The 25,792-nt window shown below is 37.3% G+C and overlaps 1 protein-coding gene across 2 annotated transcripts in view; it reads left to right on the plus strand.

Moving 5' to 3' along the window:
- Positions 1-25,792, plus strand: part of CEP126 (centrosomal protein 126) — a 98,377-nt gene that overhangs the window by 24,148 nt on the left and 48,437 nt on the right. For both annotated transcript variants that reach the window (XM_028516066.2, XM_028516063.2), the window contains exons 3-4: positions 15,053-15,198; positions 23,546-23,657. In XM_028516066.2, the coding sequence (XP_028371867.1) occupies positions 15,053-15,198; positions 23,546-23,657 (258 nt within the window). The remainder of the gene's footprint in view (positions 1-15,052; positions 15,199-23,545; positions 23,658-25,792) is intronic.

The raw sequence follows: 25,792 nt of genomic DNA on the forward strand, positions 1-25,792 counted from the left end.
GGACCTAGTTCCCCTCATAGAATGCTGTTCAGTCTGCGTGTGTGACAGCAGACGTGTAAATATCTGGCAGGTCCACCATTCTCCAGGATTCTGTCACACAAGGCTGTCTGGGTACATCATACTTTATTGAAAGATTTTGCAGTGGGTGGTCGGCTTTTAGTGTTTGGAACAGAATAAATCTTTTTTGTGTGGAATTGTTCCATGCATTATATGACATTTAGCAACCCTATTCCTAAGGATCTAAAATCTGGTAGTCCACCCAATTATTGTGAAAATCAATCTCTTCCACCAATTCCCAGTCCTCCTAGGGAAGGATAATGTCCGAGGTTGAGAACTACTGGATTAGAATCATAAAAGGAAACTATTTAAAAACAGAACAGTTTTGTAAAATTAAATGGCAATGATGTGCTTTCCTATGGTCTAAGGGAGAACTTACAAAGTTAAATGAATCCCTTTAAAGACCTTCTTATTTTCTAACCCGGCCTCCTTGTCCTCAAGTCTTTGCTTATCTGTAAAATTCTTTCCTCCAAAAACCACACTACCCTGCCAGCAGAGGTTCTATTCTATTAAGATAGCCACTACTTTCATGTGTTTATTGTGCACTGAAAATGTGACTAGTCCAAACTGAGATGTAAATACATTAGTACAAAAAAAGTCTAATATTTTATATTGATGTACGTTGATATTAATATTTTTGATATATTGAGTTAAGTAAAATAGTGAAGTTTCTCCTGTTTTTTAATGTGGCTGTTAAAATATTTGAAATTACATATATAACTTATGTTTTATTTCTAGTGGACAGTGCTAATAAATTATATCTTAGGGGTTCAGTCTGACTGGACAAAGAAGCTTAAAACTGCCTTTATATTGTACATTACATAAGATTGGGGAAACATCCTCAAAATCAAAGACCTGGGGGATTCTTATTTTTTTAATTTTGGTAAAATATACGTAACATAAAATTTACCATTTTAAGCATTTTAAGTGTATAGTTGTGGCATTAAGTATATTCTCATTATTATACAATCATATCCAGAATGTTTTTATCTTTACCCAACTGAAACTCTGTACCTATTAAACACTAATTCCCTATATCTCCTCTCACCCGATCACATGGCAACCACCATTGTACTTTCTGTGTTTATGATCTGACTACTCCGGATACCTCCTATAAGTGGAATCATATAATATTTCTCCTTTTGTGATTGGCTTATGTTACTAATCAGAATGTCTTCAAGGTTCATCCATATTATGGCATGTATTAGAATTTCCTTTGTAAGGATAGATAAACTATTGTATCTGTATGCCACATTTTGTTTATCCATTCATCTGTGAACAGACACTTAAGTTGCTTCCACCTTTTGGCTATCATAAATAATATTGCTCTGAGCATGAATATACAAACATTTGTTTGAGCCTTGCCTTGCCTTCTTCTGGGCATATTCTCAGAAGTGGAATTGCTGGCTCATATGGTAATTCTAAGTAATTTTTTGTGGAGTCACAATACCATTTTCCACAGTAACTGCCCATTTTACATACCTGCCAGCAATATATAAGGATTCCAGTAGTTGTCACATTCACTCCAACAGTTATAATTTTCTGGTGTTTTTGCCTTGGCTGTTGGGGCTCAGTGGATCTGCCGACCTGTGAACCAAAGGGTCTCCAGTTCACTTTTCAGGCAGGGCACATGCCTGGATTGCAGGCCAGGTCCCAAGTAGGGGGTGTGTTCACATTAATGTGTGGTTGCCCCTTCCTTCCTTCCTTCCTTCCTTCCTTCCTTTCTTCCTTCCTTCCTTCCTTCCTTCCTTCTCCCTTTCTTTCTCCCTCCTTCCCTCTATCTCTAAAAATAAATAAAAATAAAACTTTAAAAATAAATACATAAGCGGCAAAACAGCCTGGTACTGGCATAAGAACAGACACATAGACCAATGGAAGAGAATAGAAATCCAAGTCTCTATGGTCAACTAATATTCAACAAAGGGGGCAGAAGCAAAAAATGGAGTAAAAATAGCCTCTTCAACAAATGGTGCTGGGAGATCTAGACAGCTATATGAAAAAAATGAAACTCAATCACCAACTTACACCATAAACAAAAATAAATTCAAGGTGGATAAAAGACTTAAATATAAGTCATGACACCATTAAAGTCCTGGAGGAAAACATAGGCAGGTAAATCTCAGACATTTGAAGCAGTGATATTTTCAACAATATGTCCCCTAGAAAAACACATAAAAGCACATAAATAAACAAATGGAATATCATCAAATTAAAAAGCTTCTGCATGGCTAAAGAAAATATCGGTAAAATGAAAAGAGAACCAACTACATGGGAAAACATATTAGCCAATGATACCCTGAACAAGGGTGGGTTTGATCTCCAAAATATATAAATAACTCACATGAGTCCACTCCAGGAAGACAAGCAACCCAATTAAAAAATGGGTAAAAGACCTGAACAGACACTTCTCCAAGAAGGATACACAGAGGTTCCAGAGGCATATGAAAAGATGCTCAGTATCACTAGCCATCAGAGAGATGCACATTAAAACCACAATGAGATACCACTTCACACCACTGAGAATGACCATCATCAACATATCAACAAACAACAAGTGTTGGAGAGGATGTGGAGAAAAGAGAACCCTGGTGTGCTGTTGGTGGGATTGCAGACTGGTGCAGCCACTGTGGAAAACAGTATGGAATTTCCTCAGAAAACTAAAAATGGAACTGCCTTTTGACCCAGCAATTTCACTATTGAGATTATAGCCTAAGAAGCCTGAAACACCAATGTAAAAGAACCAATGCACCCCAATGTTCATAGCAGCACAATTTACAACAGCCAAGTGCTGGAAACAGCCTAAATAAATGCGTGAATCAAAAAACTGTGGTACATTTACATGATGGAATATTATGCAGGCGAAAAAAAGGAGCTCCTACCCTTTGCAACAGCATGGGTAGAACTAGAGAGCATTATGCTAAGTGAAATAAGCCAGGCAGTGAAAGACAAATACCATATGATCTCACCTTTAACTGGAACCTAATCAACAAAACAAACAAGCAAGCAAAATATAACCAGAGACATTAAAATTAAGAACAATCTGACAGTAACCACAGGAGAGGTGGGAGGGGATAATGGGGGGAAGGAGGAAGGGTTTTCAGGAACAATTATAAAGGACACATGGACAAAACCAAGGGGGGTGGAAGCAGATGAGGGTAGTGGGGATGGCTGGGGGGGAGGAGTGATGGGAGGTAAATGCAGACAACTGTAATTAAATGGCAATGAAATAATTTTAAAAAATAAAAATAATAAAGGCATGCTTCTTTAAAAAATAATTTTCTGATGTTTTTGTTGGCTTGTTTGTTTTTATAATAGCCATTCTGATGAGTGTGTGGTGGTATTTCATTGTGGTTTTGATTTGCATTTTCCTAATATTTAGTGATGTTGAGTACCTTTTCATGTGCTTGTTGGCATTTATGTATCTTCCTTGGAGTATCATCTATTTAAGTCCTCTGCCCATTGTTTAATCAGGTTATTTTTTTTTCTTAAATTGTAGGAGTACTTTATATGTTCTTAATATCGACTGCTTACCAGATAATATTTTACAATTTGAAAATATTTTCTTTTATTCCTTGGGTTGCTTTTCACTATTAATAGTGTTCTTTGATGCATGAAATCTCTTAATTTTGATGAAATCCAATTTATTCTTTCTTTTGTTTTGCCTATGCTTTTGGTAGCATATGCAAGAAATCATTGCCAAATCAAGTGAATCTGTTCTTATATGTTTCTTCTAGTTCTTGCATTTGAGTCTTTGACCCATTTTGAGTTAATATTATATATGCTCTAAGATAAGAATCCAACTTCACTCTTTTGCATGTGGATACCCAATTTTTCCAACATGATTAGCCAAAAAGACTCTTTTTTCTTTATTGAATGGTCTTGCCACCCTTTTGTAAAATCATTTGACCTTGCAAGTGTTTATTTTTGGGCTATTTACTCCTTTGGTCTATGTATCTGTCTTTATGCCAGTAGTACACTGCTTTGACTATCATAGATTTTAGTATGAGACCCTTGCCATTGTTATTTTCCAAGAATGTTTTGGTTATTTGGGGTCCCCTAAGATTGCATATATATTTTCAGATGGATTTTTCCATCTCTGCAAAAAAAAAATCATTGGGATTTTGATCAGAATTGTCACTTTGGGCCCTGGTTGGCGTAGCTCAGTGGATTGAGCGTGGGCTGCGAACTGAAGTGTCGCAGGTTCGATTCCCAGCCAGGGTACATTCCTGGGTTGCAGGCCATAACCCCCAGCAACCACACATTGATGTTTCTCTCTCTCTCTCTCTCTCTCTCTCTCTCTCATTTCCCTCATCTCCCTCCCTTCTCTCTCTAAAAATAAATAAAAATAGAATCTTTAAAAAAAAAGAATTGTCACTTTGCGTAATAGACATCTTAACAATATTAAATCTGCCAATCCATTAACATGGGAGGTCTATCCATTTACTTTTGTGTGTGTGCTTTAAATTTCTTCCAGCAATGATTTTTAGTTGCAGTGTACAATTCTTTCATCTCCTTGGTTTAGTTTGTTCCTAAGTATTTTATTCTTTTTGATGCTATTGTAAATAGAATTTTTTAAAAAATTATTTTCCACTTCCAGTCAAGATGGAGACTTCTGTAGACATGCATTGCTTCCCTGCACAACCATAAGGATCACAACTAATTTCAAAACAAAAAAACACCCAGAACTGCCAGAAAATTGAACTGTATGGAAGTCCAACAACCTTGGAAGCTATATTCAAGCAAATGGGTAGGCGAGGCAGAGGTGGGGTGCCAGGGCAGAGAGGATGCAGTGCGGCATAAAAACAGCAAGAGAAAGGCAAAGAGTTACCTACAAAGGAGTTCCCATAAGACCATCAGCTGATATCTCAAAAGAAACTTTGCAAGCAAGAAGGGACTGGCAAGAAGTACTCATAGTGATGATGAAAAGCAAGGACCTGTAACCAAGGTTACTCTATCCAGCAAAGCTATCATTTAGAATGGAAGGTCAGATAAAGTGCTTCCCAGACAAGGAGGTCATCATCACAAAGCCCTTATTATGTGAAGTGTTAAAGGGTCTTATTTAAGAAAAAGAAGATCAAAACTGTGAATGTTAAAATGGCAACAAACTCACAACTATCAACAACTGAATCTAAAAAACAAAAACAATCTAAGTAAACAACTAGAACAGTAATAGAATCATAGATATGGAGATCATCTGGAGGGTTATCAGCTGGGAAGGGGAAGGGGGAGGATAAGGAAAAAGTTACAGGGATTTAGAAGCATAATTCTTAGGAATAAAATAGACAGGGGGATGTTAAGAACAGCATGGAAATGGAGAACCCAAAGAACTTATATGTACAACCCATGGACATGAACTAAGTGGGGGGTGGGAGGGAATACTGGAGGGAAGGGCCATACCGGGCAGAGGGGAGCAGAGGGAAAATTGGGACAACTGTAATAGCATAATCAATAAAATATACTTAAAAAATTTTTCCATACCAGATTGATTGTTGTTAGTATACAGAAACACAACTGATTTTTGTGTGTTGATTTTGTATTCTGCTGAATTTGTTTATTACTGCTAACAGTGTTTATGTGGAATCTTCCAGTACTATGTTGAATCAAGTGATGAAAAATGGGCTTCTTTGTCTTGACATGGGGGGATTCTTGAAGGAGTTTGTTTGGAGAGGTAAAAATCTTCTCCCCCACCTATGGCATTATATTACTACCACCTACTTACATGGAGGTTAGACCACTTGAAGATCTATAGCCCTACTGCTTAGAAGTACAGCTCTCCAAATCTAAGTTATTTAGACTGGAATAATACCCCATCCAGTGGATGTCTTTGGAAAGATAAATAATAGTAACCTAGGACACTAAAAATCTTAAAGAATTCTTACCAACCACCCTGCAACACCATGCATTCTAAAGAGATCACTTGGAGATTTTTCTACCAGTGGCTTTTCTACCAGTTGCTTGCTTGCTTTTTTATTTTTCTAATTATCCAGCAAGTAATTATTGAAACAGATATTTCCCACAGATGAAATCAATTCTTTGAAACAGTTTAAACTAGTTTAAATTAGATAGCATATACTCAAGTGCCTAGGGACAATCAGAAATAAAATGAAATGGGAATGTTAAAAAAAATAGGAAATGGTAAAGATTATGATAGGTATTTATAGCCATAAGTGAAGAAGAGTCCAGGGTTGTCAAGTCTTCCCTATTTGCAAAAGAGGTTGGAAATCAAGGTTTTTATATAAATTGTCTGGATTTTTAGCACATTTCAGATTTAACATGATGGCCAATTTTAAATTTTTGGCCTAAAAGAAAAATATACAGTATTTTCTTGACTGCCCCATAATTTGCAAAACTGCTTCTTTCACCAATGAATTAGTTCTTAACATTACAGAAAATAAGGTAGCTTTTTAGAAAAGAATTTTCTAAATTCTTTTCAGCAGGGCCTGAGATGAGAAATTAGAAAGAGGCTCATTTCAGAGGCTTTTCTTTGACCTGGATTAAGTTCTTTTTTTTTTTATTTATATTCTGTTACTTTATTTTTTTTATTTTTATTTCAATCATTGTTCAAGTACAGTTTTCTCCCCCCTACTCCCGTTCCAGCCCATCCACCCAACCCTCCCCCCTTGCCCCCATTACCCCCCACCCCTAGTTTTTGTCCATGTGTCCTCCAAATTTGTTCCTGTAATCCCTACCCATTCCCCCCTGAAATTCCCTCTTCTCTCCCCTCTGGCCACTGTGAGACTATCCCCTATTTCAGTGTCTTTGGTTATATTTTGCTAGTTTTTTGTTTTGTTTGATTTTGTTGTTTAGATTCCTGTTAAAGGTGATATCATGTGGTATTTGTCTTTCACTGCCAGGCTTGTTTCACTTAGCATAATGCTTTCCAGCTCCATCCATGCTGTTGCAAAGGGTAGGAGCTCCTTCTTTCTTTCTGCTGCATAGAATTCCATTATGTAAATGTACCATAGTTTTTTGATCCATTCATTTACTGATGGGCATCTAGGTTGCTTCCAGCACCTAGCTATTGTAAATTGTGCTGCTATGAACATCGGGGTGCAAAGGTTCTTTTGTATTGGTGTTTTAATGTTCTTAGGATAGAGTCCCAGCAATGGAATTGCTGGGTCAAAAGGCAGATCCATTTTTAGTTTTCTGAGGAAGTTCCAAACTGCTTTCCATAATGGTTGTACCAGTCTGCAGTCCCACCAACAGTGCACTAGGGACCCCCTTTCTCCACATCCTCTCCAACACTTGTTGTTTGTTGCTTTGTTTATGATGGCCATTCTGACTGGTGTGAAGTGGTATCTCATTGTGGTTTTAATCTGCATCTCTCTGATGGCTAGCGATATTGAGCATCATTTCATGTGTCTTTGGATTTTCTGTATGTCCTCCTTGGAGAAGTGTCTGTTCAAGTCCTTTGCCCATTTTTTAATTGGGTTACTTGTCTTCTTAGAGTGGAGTCGTGTAAGTTCTTTATATATTTTGGAGATTAAACCCTTGTCTGAGGTATCATTAGCAAATATGTTTTCCCATACAGTTGGTTCTCTTTTTATTTTGATACTGTTTTCCTTAGCTGTGCAAAAGCTTTTAATTTTGATGAGGTCCCATTTGTTTATTCTTTCCTTTATGTCCCTTGCTCTAGGAGACAAGTCAGTAAAAAAGTTTCTGCGTGAAATATCTGAGATTTTCCTGCCTATGTTCTCTTCTGGGACTTTAATGGTGTCACGCTTTATATTTAAGTCTTTTATCCACCTTGAATCTATTTTTGTATAAGGTGTAAGTTGGTGCTCGAGTTTCATTTTTTTGCACGTAGCTGTCCAGTTCTCCCAACACCATTTGTTGAAGAGGCTATTTTTATTCCATTTTATGTTGCTGCTTCCTTTGTCAAATATTAATTGACCGTAGAGGCTTGGGTTTATTTCTGGGCTCTCTGTTCTGTTCCATTGGTCTATGTGCCTGTTTTTATGCCAGTACCAGGCTGTTGTGATTACAGTGGCCTTGTAGTATAGTTTAGTGTCAGGTATTGTGATTCCTCCTACTTTACTCTTCTTTCTCAAAATTGCAGCAGCTATTCGGGGTCGTTTATGGTTCCATATAAATTGTTGAAGTGTTTGTTCTATGTCTGTGAAATATGCCATTGGTACTTTAATAGGTATTGCATTGAATGTGTAAATTGCTTTTGGTAGTATGGACATTTTAATGATATTAATTCTTCCAATCCATGAACACGGTATATGTTTCCATTTGTTTGTGTCTTCCTTGATTTCTCTCCTCAGTGTTATGTAGTTTTCTGAATACAGGTCTTTTACCTCTTTGGTTAGGTTTATTCCTAGGTATTTTATTTTCCTTTTTGCTATTTCAAATGGGATTTTTTTTCTTGATTTCTGCTTCTGCTGTTTCATTGTTGGTGTACAGAAATGCCTTTGATTTCTGGATATTGACTTTGTATCCCGCTGTTTTGCCAAATTCATTTATTAGGTCAAGCAGTTTTTTGGTGGAGTCTATAGGATTTTCTATGTACACTATCATGTCATCTGCAAACAGTGACAGTTTTGTTCCCTCCTTTCCGATTTGGATTCCTTTTATTTCTTTTTCTTGTCTGATAGCTGTGGCTAGAACTTCCAGTACTATATTGAATAGAAGTGGTGAAAGTGGACATCCTTGTCTTGTTCCTGTTCTTAGTGGAAAAGATTTTAATTTTTGCCCATTGAGTATAATGTTGGCTGTTGGTTTCTCATATATGGCCTTTATTATGTTGAGGAATGCTCCCTCTATTCCCACTTTACTGAGTGTTTTTATCATGAATGGGTGCTGTACCTTATCAAATGCTTTTTCTGCATCTATTGATATGATCATGTGGTTTTTGTCTTTGCTTTTGTTTATGTGATGTATTACATTTACTGATTTGCATATATTGTACCATCCTTGCATACCTGGAATGAATCCCACTTGGTCATGGTGTATGATCTTCTTAATGTACTGTTGGATGCGGTTTGCCAGTATCTTGTTGAGGATTTTAGCGTCAATGTTCATCAGCGATATTGGCCTGTAGTTTTCTTTCTTTGTTGTGTCTTTATCTGGTTTTGGAATTAAGATGATGTTGGCCTCATAAAAAGAGTTTGGTAGTCTTCCATCTTTTTGGATTTTTTGAAATAGTCTGTGGAGGATAGGGGTTAGCTCTTCCTTAAATGCTTTGTAGAATTCTCCTGTGAAACCATCTGGTCCAGGGCTTTTGTGTGTTGGGAGTTTTTTGATTACTGCTTCAATTTCTTTTGCTGTTATTGGTTTGTTCAGGCTTTCTGCTTCCATTTTATTGAGTTTTGGAAGGTTATATTTTTCTAGAAATTTGTCCATTTCATCTAGGTTTTCAAATTTCTTGGCATACAGCTCTTTGTAGTAATTTGTTACAATCCTTTGTATTTCTGTGGTATCTGTTGTAATCTCTCCTCTTTCATTTCTGATTGTGTTTATTTGGGTTTTCTCTCTTTTTTTCTTGATGAGTCTGCTTAAAGGCTTGTCGATTTTGTTTATCTTTTCAAAGAACCAACTCTTGGATTCATTGATCTTTAGAATTGTGCTTTTAGTCTCTATGTCATTTAATTCTGCTCTGATCTTGGTTATTTCCTTCCTTCTGCTTGCTCTGGGCTGTCTTTCTTGTTGTTCCTCGAGTTCTTGTAGACGTAGGGTTAGGTTGTTTGTTTGAAATGTTTCTAACTTTTTTAGGTGGGCCTGTATCACTATGCTCTTCCCTCTCAGGACTGCCTTGGCTGTGTCCCATAAGTTTTGGGTTGTTGTGAGTTCGTTTTCATTTGTTTCCAAAAACCGTTTGATTTCTCCCCTAATATCATTCTTGACCCATTCATTGTTTAATAGCATGCTATTTAATCTCCATGAATTTGAATGTTTTGGGGTTTTTTCCTTGTGGTTGGTTTCTAGTTGCAGTCCCTTGTGATCCGAGAAATTGCTTGGTATGATTTCAATTTTTTTGAAATTGTTGAGGCTTGTTTTGTGTCCTATCATGTGGTCAATCTTTGAAAATGTTCCATGTACATTTGAAAAAAATGTGTATTTAGCTTCTTTGGGATGGAGGGTTCTGTAAATATCATTAAAGCCCAGTTTGTCTAGGGTATTGTTCAATGCCACAATATCTTTGTTGATATTTTGTTTGGAAGATCTGTCCATTTTTGATAGAGGGGTGTTAAAATCCCCCACAATAATTGTGTTGCTGTCCATATCTTTCTTGAAGTCCTCTAAGATTTTCTTTATGTATTTGGGTGCTCCTTTGTAGGGTGCATATATATTTACTATATTTATGTCTTCTTGGTGAATTCTTCCCTTGAGTATTATGAAATGACCTTCTGGGTCTCTCCTTATGGACCTTCTTTGGAAGTCTATTTTGTCAGATATGAGTATTGCTACCCCGGCTTTTTTTTCCTGTCCATTTGCTTGGAAAATTTGTTTCCAGCCCTTCACTTTCAACCTGTGCAGATCTTTTATCCTGAGGTGGGTCTCTTGTAGACAGCATATGTGTGGGTCATGTTTTCTTATCCAATCAGCTATTCTATGTCTTTTGATTGGAGCATTTAATCCATTTACGTTTAAGGTTATTATTGATAGGTACTTATTCATTGCCTTTTATGTACGTGTGATCCTCTCTCTCTCTCTCTTTTCCTTTCTTTCCTTAAAGCAGTCCCTTCAGCATCTCTTGCAGAGCTGGTTTAGTGGAGGTGTATTCTTTTAGATTTCTTTTGTCTGAGAAGCTTGTTATTTGGCCTTCTATCTTAATTGGGAGCCTTGCTGGGTAAAGTAGTCGTGGTTGCAGGCCTCTGGTTCTCATTACTTGGAATACTTCTTGCCATTCTCTTCTGGCTTGGAGTGTTTCCATTGAGAAGTCAGCTGTTAGCCTTATTGGGGCCCCCTTGTATGTTACTTCCTTCTTCTCCCTTGCTGCCTTTAAGATTCTCTCTTTGTCTTGAAATTTTGCCATTTTAATTATGATGTGTCTTGAGGTGGGCCTCCTTGGGTTCCTCTTGATTGGGACTCTCTGTGTTTCCTTTATTTGTGTGACTTTTTGTCTCATCAAATTAGGGAAGTTTTCCATCACCACTTGTTCAACTAGGTTTTCTATCCCTTGTTCTTCTTCTTCTCCTTCTGGTATCCCTATTATATGGATATTATTACGTTTCATATTGTCTTGCATTTCTGTTAATCCCTCTTCATTCTTTCTGAGCCTCTTTTCCCTTTCTTGCTCTTTCTGGGTGTTTTCTTCTATTTTGTCCTCTAGCTCGCTGATCCGATCTTCTGCTTCATCGATCCTGCTTTTCATTCCTTCTACTATGTTCTTCATTTCAGAGATTGTATTCTTCATTTCCTCTTCGCCCTTGTTGAGAGTTTCTGTTTCCTTTTTTATGCTGATGTAGTTTTCATTGAGTTCATTGTAGCTTCTCTGTAGGTTCTCGTAGCTCATTGTGAGCTCATTGAGCTTCCTGACAATCACTGCTTTGAATTCAATATCTGATAGTTGAATTGCCTCTGTTTCATTTAGCATTCTTTTTGAGGCTTCCTCCTTTCCTTTCATTTGGGGAGTATTTCTTTGTCTTCCCATTGTTTGTGAGACTCTTCTTGTTCACCTCAGCTTCTTATATTGATCTGTTCTGGCTCCCTCGGTTTATGATGTGAACTTCTTTAGTAGAGTAGCAGTGAGTTTCAGTGGTGCTGTTTCCTTGACCCCCCAAGCTCGCTGGTCTTGGGCTGTTGTTTAAGTTGGCCTTGTGTTTGCCTTTGGGTTTTGATTGTTGTTGAGTCTTTCTTTGGTGGTTCCTTCCCGCCAGCTGGTTAAATGTGGGTCACTCTGTCCACCACCTTCTGTATTTTGTGGTGCTGGTGAGGGCAGGTTGTGTTGAGGCTGGTTCTTCTGTGTGTACAAGGTTTAAAGAAATCTTGTTCAGTTGTTTGTATTGGGTACTGTCTCTACTGTTTAGTTGTATTTCCAGATAAGTCCTGGATTGAGGTTTGTGTGGTTACTACTCCCTCCTTCACCTTCTTCTGCTGTTATCTGTTAGTGGTTCCTTTGTTGTTGGGTTTCCTCTTCCAGTGGGTATCCTGGTGTTCACCTCCTCCACCTATTCTTTTTTGTCATCAGATGGAGGGGAAGGCAAAATGGTTTAAGAAAGCAACAGAGAATTCTATGCTATTTACAGTAGTAGCAAGTAGGGAAGATATAGGAGATGCTTTCACTATGTATAGTGTTAACCGTGGTCTTCCACCCAGCTAGCTGATTTTTAGAAAGGATGGAAAAAAGATAATACTCTTGTTGGGGGAGGAAAGATTGTGAGTTAGATCTATAAAGCAGAGAGGTTGTGGGCGGTCAGATTCTGGGGTAAGGTGAGAGTAAAGGATAGTAAATAGGTGTAGTGTGTGAGAGAATAGAGTTAACCACTACAGTAATAGAGTTCAGGAAACTTTGAAATGGGCTAAGATCTGGGGGGGTGGGGGGTGTTGTGAAGTAATTACAATTGCATGGAACAGCAGCTATTTACAATAATATTATGGCAACATTCATATGGCAGAGTCTATGAAATCTAGGTAATAAGGATAGGGAGTACAGAACATTGAGTAGTATGCTGATAGGACACAGGTGAGTTAATGGACAGTAGATTAGTAATACGGTATAGAAAGAGATATCAGGGGAAAGCTGTCAGGTCATACAATAAAACCAGCCTACCAAAGCAGGCTATACAAAAATAAGAGGGATATAAAAATACTGTTAAAAAAAAAGATGTAGGAACACTGGAAAAATAATAATAATACAAATATGCAATAACTTGCAGGTTCTCTGTAATAGCAGAGTGACATTTATCTCACTGTCCCAGCTGTTGTGATGCCCCTTCTTTGGGTTCAACTTTGGTCTTTTCACCACTCCAGGATTTTGTCTCACTTGTAGGTATTTAGGAAAAAATTTAAAAAAGAAAAAAATAGAAAAGGCAGACGAAGGCAGGAAGAAGAGATAAAATTGGAGGACAGGAAGGAGGAAGGAATAAAACAAGAAATCGGTAAGAGAGGAAAAAGAAATCAAAAGAGAATAAAAACAATAAAACTTAAAAAATTAAAAATTGTTAAAAAAATAGAATCAAATTAAAAAGTCTCTTGATTTCAAAGTGGCCAAACCAGTTTTTCTGCTCTTGCTGCTTGAGGCAGGTCGAAGGATGACTTGTTTGGCTTTTCTTCCTAGGCCCATGGGGTTCGCACTGGCTCCTCAGCTTTGGGTCCTGGGTGTGGGAATCAGGTCTTTCCCCAGGGTTACTGCTGTGGGCTGGTGTGCGGGGATGCTCCCCCCGCAGGCGCCGCCCCCGCGCCTGCGCTCCCGCGAGCGGACACGGCCCGTCCACCACCCGTCCACCGCCCGTGCTCTCACAGCTGGGGAGCAGACAGGCCAGAGCCACTGATCACTTCAGGAGAATTCCCCAAACAGTGTCTGTGTCCATTCACTCCTTCCTCTTGAGAAATTCCTCCCGATCGAGCCCGCCGCTCTCCACAGTGGCCGGGCTTCTCTCACTGCCAAAGCTCCAGCCAGAACGGTGACCCTGGGAGTCTGGGTCCGCAGCACAACTCGGCTCTGGTGTTCACCGCCTCCAAAGCTGCTTGCCACCCGGTGTGTTTGCCAGCACCTGGATTCCTCCCAGAGCCACTCAGACCTTGCTCGGCTGGGGAGGGAGCAGTGGACCTGGCTCTCTCCCACTAACCCTATGGTAAACCCAGCCGCGGCCCCCGGGCCTGGGGCTGCAGCCCCGGGACCACACGCCTGTCCTGGGAGCCTACCTTGATGCAGCACTCCCCCTAGGATCCATTCTTTTTTCTTTCGGTTCTGCCACAATCCTTGGTCCTCTGTTTTCAAAAATGCTGAAATATGTTGGTTGCTTGCCTTTCCACTCCAAAGATCGGTCAGGACTCTCTCCCCTGAGCAGAGGAAAGCCAAATCTGCTCCTTCCTACTCCGACGCCATCTTAGATCCCCCGACCTGGATTAAGTTCTTAAATTACCACTTACAATAATATTTAAATTTTTTTGCCAGGGGCTTGTTAAAATTTAAAATGTGTTGTTTCACCCTGTCCAGGTGGCTCAGGTAGTTGGGGTGTCATCCCATACACCAAAAAGTTGCAGGATCAATCCCCTGTTGGAGCGCACCGAGGAGGCAATCAATTGATGTTTCCCTCGAATCAATGTTTCTCTCTCCTTCTCTCTCTCTCCTTTGATGTGGACTCTGACCAGCAGTGTCCATGGTGTTGTCGATGCAGTCAACAAATTCTCACAGACTAGAGAAGTCCTGTAGAGAAAAAGGGACAGAACAGCCATTCTCTGAGAGAGAGAGCACCCAGATCCTGGACAGGCTTTTATTGCTTTCTAATAGCATACATCAAAGAACGTTTTCATTCATTATGCTCAGGTTTGCTTTAAGTGATTACTTTTTTACATATAACAAAGGAAATGATGTTACTGATTACTTCTTACAGATTAACAAGGAAAAAATTGCAAATGCAAGAGAACTGTAAGAGTGATTAGTCTAGTTACACTCTGTCCGTGGGAGAATTAGCACAGACTTAAGGAAGTTACTTTAAAGATATGCAGTAAACATTTGTAGCTTCAATTCAGGGTGAGGGAGTTTTAGCAAGAACAAGCCTCAAGGCAGCCTAGGTATAATGCAGACCTGGTTTCCCACGGCAAATGGGTTTGGCTTCCTGTGTGCTGACTCAAGCCTGCAGGTTTTCCAATAGGGCTGGGCTACATTTGCCATTGCCAGGTGGATCGGTTCCCTACACTCCCTTCCTTTCTCTCTAAAATCAATAAACATATCCTCAGGTAAGGATTAAATAAATAAATAAAATGTGTTGTTTCTAAGTAAAATTTTTAAATATATAATGCATTGTTTTGAAACTATTTTCTGTGTTGAGATTTTTAAAACAGATTGCCTAATTCTGTTATCTTCCTTATGTTTTAAATGTAGAGCTTTTGAAGAGAAAAGAAAAGAACAAGAAGAAAGAGAATATCAAATTAGAGAACAAATACTTCAAGAAAGAAAACAGAAGTTTGAAGAAGTTACTGAAAAATTCCAACGTGCCCATATTCCTCTTTCACAGCGGAGGAGAGCAGGTATCTTAATTTCTACAACAATATGAGAACAAAAATGAAAGTTATAAACATATTTGATTTGAGTAGACAATAAAATAATAAATTAAGAAACAAAGTAGAAATTAAAAATGAAAATACTATTATCTCTTTTTAAGTAATAGGACTTTAACCAAGTGAAAAATTGCAATTTAATTTAGGTTTAATTTGGATGTTTTGTTGGCTCATCTAGTAAATTTTGAACTTTCACAAGTTTGATTCTCCTTCATATTGGCTTACAATGTTTTGTTCTTTGTTCTTTTTAAATTGATCTAGTATGTAACTTCATAAAAGGATGCTTTAACATTTAGGTTCAATAAATTACTGTCACAGTTATTCTGGCATTTGTGCACATTTTGCTTCAAATTTATATTTAAGAGACTGGCAAAATAAAAAGAAAGTCTGTAGAATGATATAATCTAACAATTTAAGACATTGAACCAATTCAAATTTTAAATATGATTGTGGTTGAGTCTTTGGTATCCATCTATATTTTTTAGTAATTTCACATTGTAACACAGAATTAACAACAAATGTCAAAGCTTCAAATAGGAAAGGGACAGGCAGTACCTTTATTCAACAAACATTTTGCACTAGGCTGTACTTAACCCTGGGCTAAGTGGAAATACAGAGAAATCTAATTGTCCTCTACCATTAAAGATTTCACAGCTTATTTTGGAGATGAGAGTAATATAAACAATTAATGTCAATAAATATAGTGGTAGCAGAATGTATAAAGTGCTGTGAGAACACAGAGGAATGAGCATGAAACCTGTACAGGAACATCAAGGGTGTCATCCCTGGAAAAATAACTTAATTTCAGTCTTGAAAAGTGAGCATTTTGCCAGGCAAAGAGAAAGGGAAAAAAAAAAAACTTCCCAGACAGAGGGAATACTGTAGTTTTTGCAAATAAATTAACGTATGTCGGTGTATCTAAAGCATAAGATTTAGAGAAAACAGAAGAAAAGTGCATTTGAGTCTAGGAAAATAAGTTGGAACCAATTCTCAAAGAGCATTGTATGCCATGCTAGGAATTTCATCTTTATCCAAAATGCAATCAAAGTTTTTTAGCTGGAGCACAAGCCATTATTGTATCAGTAAGAGATATTACTGTCAGTAAGCTCAGCTACCAATAGCTTAAATATGATAGGGGCTTATTTTTCTCTTGTATAATATGAAATCTTTAGGCAATTAAAAGCCATTTTGATGACTTTGTAGTGTCACTGGTAACCCAGACTTCTTCTGTACCTCAGCTCAGTCATCCTTAGTATGTGGTTTATATCTTCATCATCATGGTCACATGGTAGCTGCTAGAGCTCCAGCCATCATATCAATGTTGTAGGCAAGGAAGAAAGAAGAAATATAAAGGACAAAAGGTTGTACCTCTGAGGTAACTTTAAATTGTTTATATATCTGTTTGTATCAAATTGACAACTCCATGTGCAAGAAAAACTGAAAAAACTGTTTGTGTGGTTATATCACCACCCATAACAATATAGAGTCTGTTGCCAAGGAAGAAAGGAAAAATTGATATTAGGTAGAAAACTAGTGGTTTCTCCTATATATTTGTTAGAAAGATAATTACAGTTACCACATGGAAGATGGATTGAAGTAGAGACGTACTTACGTAGATACAGTAGTAGGAGATTATTTAAGTATTTGAGGTAAGAGGTGTTAAGCTGCTAAATTAAACTGCTTCACTGGATATAATGATAGGAGGTAGTATATTCAGGAAATAGGATCTGGTACTACTTGACAGAGAGCAATTGGAGAAAGGCTAAAACAGTGCCCCTAGTACTTAGTACAGAGCCTCACACTTTTTTAGCACTCAGTAAATACTTTTAGAATGAATTAATTATTTTGGTGAATGATAATAGTGTTAATCAAGTTTACAAGTATAGGAGAATTGAGTTGGAAATGTGAAAATTATTCATTAGTTTTAAGTGCATTAAATTTGAGCCTCCTGTGACTCATCCAAATAAGGAATTCAAATCAGTAACTAGAAATATGGGTCTGAAATTTAAGAAAAAGATATGGAAAAGAAATGTATTTTTTCCCTGGCTAGTGTGGCTCAGTGGATTGAGTGCCAGCCTGTGAACCAAAGGGTCACTGGTTCAATTCCCAGTCAGAGCACATGCCTAGGTTGCAGGCCAGGTACCCAGTAAGGAATACACAAGAGACAACCACACATTGGTGTTTCTCTCCCTTTAACTCATCCTCTCTTCCCCCTCTCTAAAAATAAATAAATAAAATCTTTAAAAAAAAGAAATGCATATTTAATAGTACTAATGAGTAGATATATAGTTGATAAATGAAGCCATAGGAAAGATAAACTAAATAACAGAGTATAGACCAAAGACTGAGGATAGGGCCTAAAATAAAACCTTTATGCACATTAGTATTTACTGTAGGTAGACCAAGAAAAACTAAAAATGGATTTTGAGAAGTAGTTATCAAGAAAGCATATGGGAACCAAAAGCAAACAATGAATATAAATATATACGAAAGCAAAAGAGAAGGTTGTTTTAGGAAAGAGGATATTGTCATTTGTATTAAATGCCTCAGAGTAGTCACCATTCATGAATATTATTTGCCCCAAAAAGGGTGCTATCAAAGGGTCTAAGTGTAAAAAAAAGTGTTTTAGCAAAAACAAATGACATTCCCATCCACACAATGGAATATTATGCAACTAAAAAAATAATAATGGGGAAAGTCTCTACAGACGGATAAGGAACTATTTTTAGCAGAGACAGATTTAACATAAAGCTAAGGAGATTTAAATTTCACGAGTCCTCACTGTCATGACCCCTAAATATAATTTTATATTAGTAATTTTGCATTATATTTTCTTTTTTTAACTTTAAACTTTTAAATTTATTTAGGGTTATTTTTATCCTAGTAGAAGATCTAGCTTGGGAAGTTTTCCATGTGAAATAGAGAAAAATGTGTAGCCTGCAGTTTTAAATGCAATTGTATACAAATATCTATCAAGGAAACCTGTTTTGCAGTTAGTCTTAATTTTATGTTTTTAATTGTTTAAAACATAGTGTTTTAAAATATGATTATTCTTTAATCATCCCATATACTTTTAATTTTCAAAAGGAACCCTTCAAATAAATGCTTTTTTATCTCAGCATTACAGATGAGGAAAGTAAAAGGCCTTTTAGCTATTTTAAATTCACAACACCATTAATAGCATTTCAAATTTTTCATCCAGGAATTGTTTCCCAAGGCATCCATAGCTAGTAATAATATAGTAAGGAAGTTTAAAAAGATTAGCAAGATGGATGGAAAAGAAAATTAGGTGCCACTAACAAGGGGCTATTAGCAGTACTTTTACCCCTGACTCTGTGGGTCTGAAGTTCACAGCCTAGCCACAGGTTGTCTTACGTGGCACAGAATGAAGATGATACAGTTGATCATGCAAAGGCATTAGAAAAAGGCCATCACTTAAAACATAAAAAAATAAACTGGCAACAAGTTTAGACAAGGCTTAGACCAAATCCAGGGTATTATCATGCCCCCTGCCCCCATATTGCAATTCTTTCCTCTTCAGTACATATACTAAAAAAATGGAAGGTGCTTCCTCTGGGCTCAAAGATCACTAACCTATATCTGTTATCCTGTGATCCCTCATTTAATGAGGGCCCCCAAATTGTATGTGTTATACCTCATAAAACTTGGATCTGTCCCTGATTTCCAGAATATTTGAAGAATAAAATCAAGGTCCTGATCAGTATACATAATATTCTGCCTTCTGTGTGAGAAAAGGAGAAAATTACAATATGTATTTATATTTACCTAAAAAAACAGTGAAGGCCCTGGCTGGCGTAGCTCAGTGGATTGAGCGTGGGCTGGGAACCAAAGTGTCCCAGGTTCGATTCCCAGCCAGGGTACATTCCTGGGTTGCAGGCCATAACCCCCAGCAACCGCACATTGATGTTTCTCTCTCTCTATCTCCCTCCCTTCCCTCTCTAAAAAATAAACAAATAAATAAAATCCTTAAAAAAAAAACAGTGAAGGAATATATGAATGACCAATGAGAACAAGACTGCCAAATATATTCAGTATCACATTTCTTATTCCCAATATGAAATTCCCAAATATGAATATATTACCTATACAAAATGTTAAATTAGTAATTTAAGAAAGTTCAGTGTAATTAATAAAATTCAGTGCTATCAATGAAGAGCAAAAGCAAAGCTATGTAAGACAACTATTGTCTATTAGTTTAGTTTATTCTCAAATTAGGAGAGTTAAACTAAAGATTCACCACGTATGCATGATAGTGGACTCTTCCCCTTGCTACAATGAAGGACAACAGATTGATGGCTCCACTGGGACCAGAAAATTGTTAGAGTGATAATATTAGAGTAAAAGAATGAGAAGGATTGGAACTAGTGGATTAAAGGAAATAATAAAGCCCTAATACACAGTAAGTACTCAAAAAAATGTAGGTTTAAATTGTTAAAGAATGGGAGGCAGTTACTGGGAGGTCATGAGATAATAACAAGAAAGAGTAATGGTGGTTATAAATTCACCTAAGTTACTTTTTAAATTCTCTTTGATATATAAGTGGTAGAAGTTAATAAAAGCAAATATCAGACTATAATCTAGCATGACTAGACATTCATTAGCAAAACAGATATGAAACAATTCATACAACTTGTTCAGTAAGCTCAAGAAAGTCCCAGTTCTCTGTCCTTTTAGGTTTTCTGCACCTTAAATGAAAGGTCCCCTCATGCATACACAACCACATTCCAGAGACAAAGAATTCTGTCCCTTCTTGCACTGGACAATCAGAAATGTTCCTTGATTAATGGCTGGACACCAGACTGGTTAGAGATCAAACCTCAGGTGCAATTCCTAAGTGTAAAAAGCATAGATATCCCTAGATTCTTATTCTTTGTTCATACAAAGGTTGGTAGTGATTAAAATACATTTAGGGAAATCCACTTGTTTTGAATACCTTTAATTTCAACAAAGAAAGCCCATATTTAATAGTCACCAGGCTACTCAATAGGCTGTTATGTTTACCAGTAAAAATCCATTTTGGACATTGAGTGTGCTACTTAGGAAACAGTCAAAATCTATAGCTTGATAGTATCTGCCTCAAGAGGATTGGTCCTTTATGATTACAATATCCAGCAAACCATCTCATAATTGTGTATTGCTCCCTAGTACATTATTCTATTATTCCTTGATTAGGAAAATGGACTATCTTTAGAGTTCAAGTTTGAACTAACCCATACACAATAATATGCTGGTTTTGCTGAAACATTTTAGGGTAAATAACAAACATTATAATGGGGGGTTATTTTTTATATTTTATTGATTATGCTATTACAGTTGTTTTTCCTCCTTTGCCCCCTCCACCCAGCACTCCCCATTCCCTCTTGTAATCCCCACACCATTGTTCATGTCCATAGGTTATGCATATAAATTCTTTGACTATTCCATTTCCTAGACTGCACTTTACATCCCCATGGCAATTCCGTAACTACCTATTTGTACTTCTTAATCCTCTTACCTCTTCCCCCATTCCCCTATACACCCTTCCCATCTGGCAAGCATCAAAACACTCTCCATATCCATGGATTCTGTCTCTGTTCTTGTTTGCCTAGTATGTTTTTTAGACTCAGTTGTTGACAGGTGTGTATTGATTGCCATTTTATTGTTCATAGTTTTGATCTTCATTTTCTTAAAGTCCCTTTAACATTTCATATAATAATGATTTGATGATGATGAACTCCTTTAGTTTTTTCTTGTCTGGGAAGCTCTTTATCTGTCCTTCGTTCTAAAGGATAGCTTTACTGGGTAGAGCAATCTTGGCTGTGGTCTCTGCTTTTCATGACTTTGAATATTTCTTGCCAGTCCCTTATAGCCTGCAAAGTTTCTTTTGAGAAATCAGCTGACAGTCTTATGGAAATTCCTGTGTAGTTAATTATCTGCTTTTCTCTTGCTGCTTTTAAGAGTTTTTCTTTATCTTTAACCTTTGGCATTTTAATTATGATGTGTCTTGAAGTAGGCCTCTTTACATCCATCTTGTTGGGGACTCTCTGTGCTTTCTGGACTTGTATGTCTATTTCCTTCACCAAGTTAGGGAAGTTTTCTTTCACTATTTTTTCAAATAGGTTTCCAATTACTAGCTCTTTCTCTTCTTCTGGCAACCCTATGATGTGAATGTTAGACAACTTGAAGTTGTCCTACAGGCTGTTTATACTATCCTTGTTTTGTTGGGGGGGCATTGGTGGGGGGAATTGGATTCTTTTTTCTTCTTGTTCTGATTGGTTATTTTTTGCTTCTTTATGTTACAAATCATTGGTTTGATCCTCAGTTTCATCCACTCTATTGTTGATTCCCTGCAGATTGTTCTTTATTTCAATTAGTGTGTCCTTTGTTTCTGACTGGATTTTTTTTATGCTGCTGAGATCTTCACTAAGTTCCTTGAGCATCATTATAACCAGTGTTTTGAACTCTGCATCTGGTAAATTGCTTATCTCCATTTTGTTTAGTTCTTTTTGGGGGGTTTTGATCTGTTCTTTCATTTGGGCCATGTTTCTCTGTCTCTTCATTTTGGCAGCCTGTGTTTGTTTCTATGTATTAGGTAGAGCTGTTGTGACTCCGTGTCTTGGTATCATGGCCTAATATAGCGGGTGTCCTATAAGGTCCAGTGGCACAGCCTTCCCTATCACCCAAGCTGGGTAGTTGAGGTGCATCATTGTGTGGGCTGATTATACCCTCCTCTTGTAGTTGAGACTTGGTTGCTCTTGGCAGGTCAATGGGAGAGATTTACCCAGGTCAGTCAGTTGCAAGGATTGGCTCTGACCACTGATCACCAACCTCCACCATCTGTGGAAGATCCACTATGCAGAGGCAGGGTGGTGGTGCTCCAACATGATCTGTAGCTATCCAGTGGGTGTCCAGTCTCTTGGGTTTTCCAGGTTGTGCAGCCAAGGTGAACCCTCACCTATGTTTTGCCCAGGGCCACCCTGCCTGAACTATAAAGCAATCTGAGATGGCTGCTGTTTGTGCTGGGCTTGGAGATTCCCAAGTAAAACCAAGGTGTGAATATAGGCTGTTTGCTTCTAGTGCCATGCCTGGGGCCACTTCGCAAGAGGTACGGGGTTGGGGGTCTGGCAGCTCACTAAGATCAGCTGTTTCTTATTTGAAAGGATTAGAAAGTTATGAAGCTTGAGCCAAGATCAGCCATTCATATGGAAAAGCTACTGTTAACAGCCGTAAGTTGGGTGGGACAGAGCCTCAGGGAATTTGCAGGGTGGGTTGAACATTGTTAGCCAGGTTGATGCAGTCTCAGATATGGCACCCTTCTAGCTCTGTGGCTCTGCCTGCCTTTCTGTTTGGAAGAAAGCTGTTCCTCAGCTCTTGAGATTTCCCTCCTGGGTTTTTATCTACCACATGTGTATATGGGACCAATCCATTACATGTCTCTCCAACTCCCACCAGAACAGATGTTTGTGGTTTCTTTAATTCCATAGTCGTTAGACTTCCATTCAGCTTGATTTCTACCAGTTCTGAGTGATGGTTGTTCTATAATTTAGTTGTAATTTTGATGTGGTTGTTCAAGGAAGGGAGCTATGTTTACCTGTGCTGCCATTGAGAACAGAAGTCTGCAATAGGGGTTTTTAAAGAAGAAAGGAGGAAAGACAGTTTGGATGTGTCAAGCCTTGAATTAAGGGTTATGTAATCAGAGGAAAATCATGTCTCCACATCAGAGGGCTTCAGGAAAAATAATATCCTTAAAAGACAGCTGTGTTTCAACTTAAAAAAGAAGGTAAATTAGAGCTGCAAAGTAGTATGTGGATGAATGTCTATATAATGTATGACTTTGAACAAGCCACTTACCTTCTGTATGCCCCAGTTTCTTCAGGTGCAAAATGTAGATTCAAATAGCATCCGATGCCTTGTAGGCCATAGTAAGTATTAAGTTAGATAATACTTACACATTGCTTAAAAATAACTTTCTCTTTTCTTCATAAGAATATTTATAAATTTTGTCAGAAATTTATGGAACTTTGTCATGAAATACAATGAGTTTTGCATGCCAGAACAAAGAATCTGGACATTTCTCAAAGTGTCTTTTTTTTCCAGATACATATTCTTAAAATTGGTGATAAGAATTTTGAGGTAACAATTTCCCTTTGGGGATTAGATTTCTAAATTTAAACTATTTAGACTATTCTAAAAAATTTTTTTCTTTTTACCAAAGTTTTAAAGAATTATTTTATCACTGACCAATTAAATTATATATCAACAGATCATTGAAGTTGAAGTGATTCTGTACTATTTGATCTTTCTTTATTATCCCTAGTTTTTCAAAAACCAGTGCCTCCATTAGAAGAAGCCCTCAAACAAATTCAAGAATCCAACTTAAAATCAAAAGTGAACTTTTCTTCTTCCCACAGACCAACAATAAACCAGAGGTAAGTAATTTATGATTATTATATGTAATTATTAGTAGCTTTTTAGTTGCTGAGTTTGTAGGCCTTTTCATCAGTTACTTCTTCCTCCTGTTTTAGTTACTATTTTATTTTTCACTGGTTAAATTAAGGTAGAGTGAAATATAAATTGCTTCAAGAATAAGGGAAAAATTTTAATCTGTTTTCTTTGGTATTACAATGCTGCTTATATTGAATTTCTATGGAAGCTGTCATCAAAACCATTTTAAAATATTAATATTATTATTCATCTTTACCAAGATGAAAAAATTTGTTAAATTGTAGTGATATAATTTTAAGCAAAAGGAGTAATTCAATGATAGAAATGGGTTTTTCCTCACTGAAAATCTTTTCTTGGTGCCTTGTAAAAGCTCAAGTCTCCTGCTTCATCTTCAGATTAGCTAAATGAGTCATCTAGAACCAGTAGGATGGAGAAACCAACTACAGAGTACACTCTGACATCCTGTATTTTCCATTTGTTTACTATAAATGTTGAAGCTACTACATGCATAGCACTAGATTGAGAATTGTAAAGGGGATATGGAGAAATAGAACACTATAAAATACAATCCCTACTATATGTTCTAGAAAAGAAGTAAAATAATGCTTCAAAAGCATACAATAGTACCTAACAAGTAATGATAATAACATTTAATACTTATTTATATAAAAACAGCTATAATTCAGAGATAAATTGTTAACATTTTATCTGTACATGTTATTTACTAAAGTACCTCCATCTTTTAGAATACCTTTGGCCAACAGTTCCCTTGATCATAGTTATGAACACTTAAATTCATCCTCTCAGTCTTCAGTATAGTTCAGGAAAGACCTCATGGAAAGGAGGATACTCTTCAGCAAAGCTTTGGAGAAAATAGGAGTTAATAACGAAGCAAGTGGGTAGGTGGCACTGCAAACAGAGGGATGAGCATGTACAAAGACCAGGAGCAATAGAAGGAAAGATGTGTTTTAGGAGTAAGAGCATGGCTAAATGATAGAATGAAAAATGCCAATAGCTTGGCTAGATATGATATTGGTGAGATAAATTTATTTGTATGCTTAGGAATATAATCTTCATCCTGAGAGTTTAAGAGATGCCAATGAAGTATTTTAAGCCAATAGGTGATAAGATCATCTTTTCTTTCTTAACATAGCACTCCAATTTATTGTGAACAAGTATGGATAATGGATTGGAGAGGACAAAAAAAGTTATTTCATCATATATAATTGAAATTATATGGGCCTTGAGCTAAAGAGAACAATCTAAGCTTAAGATATTTGAAGCTAACACAATAAATGAGATCAACCATGCAGAATATGTGCTGTGATAAGACTAGGATAGAAGACTGAAGAACAGCAACATTTAAGAAGTAAAAAAAAAAAAAGAAGAAACTTGAAAATAGGAATTGAATGGTTGATACAGGACTAGGAGAGGGAGGTATCATGGAAACAAAAGAAGGGTAGAGTTTCACAGTGCAAAAAACAACTTATGGAGATCAAATGTCTTCTAGGGAACCAATAACAAAAGTTAAATCCACCAGGATCCCGGCAGGAAACAGGTGGCCCATTTAAAAGCGGTAACTAAAAAGAAGTTAATAAAGGAACTGGGAAGCCAACTAAGGATGGTGAAACACCTCTAGAACTGACAACAAAGTCAATATTACCACCATAGACCTGAACTGAGGAGAGTTGTATCTATAGAAGAGGGCTGCCAGACAAGCCCTGTGGTCCTAGGTAGAGAAACATTTCCACTGCTAACCAAGCCCAGCAGAGAGGAAGCCAGAGGAGTAATTATCAAAAACCTCTTTTCTCTGTCACCCTCCCATTTCTTGCTAATGCCTTCCTTTGGTCAAACTCAGCCATAAAATAAAAACCCAAGGATAATTGTTCAGTCTCTCCTTGGCATAGACAAGTGGAGAAGTGAACCTGGAGGGGCAAAGAGAGGAAATCAAGCATAGAAGCAATGTGTCACTATACTCCACAACAAAAAAGTCACACTGGCAACTTTTGTCAAAGCAATGTTATTGGAGGATGGGGGAGAAAAGAAATTGCAGTGAGTTGTAAAGAAATAGAGCACAAAAGTAAAGATAATAAGTGTAGCTTGGCTATGAAATGAAAAA

This window comes from Phyllostomus discolor, chromosome 6 (assembly GCF_004126475.2).
Source record: "Phyllostomus discolor isolate MPI-MPIP mPhyDis1 chromosome 6, mPhyDis1.pri.v3, whole genome shotgun sequence".
In the NCBI taxonomy this organism is placed as follows: Eukaryota; Metazoa; Chordata; class Mammalia; order Chiroptera; family Phyllostomidae; genus Phyllostomus; species Phyllostomus discolor.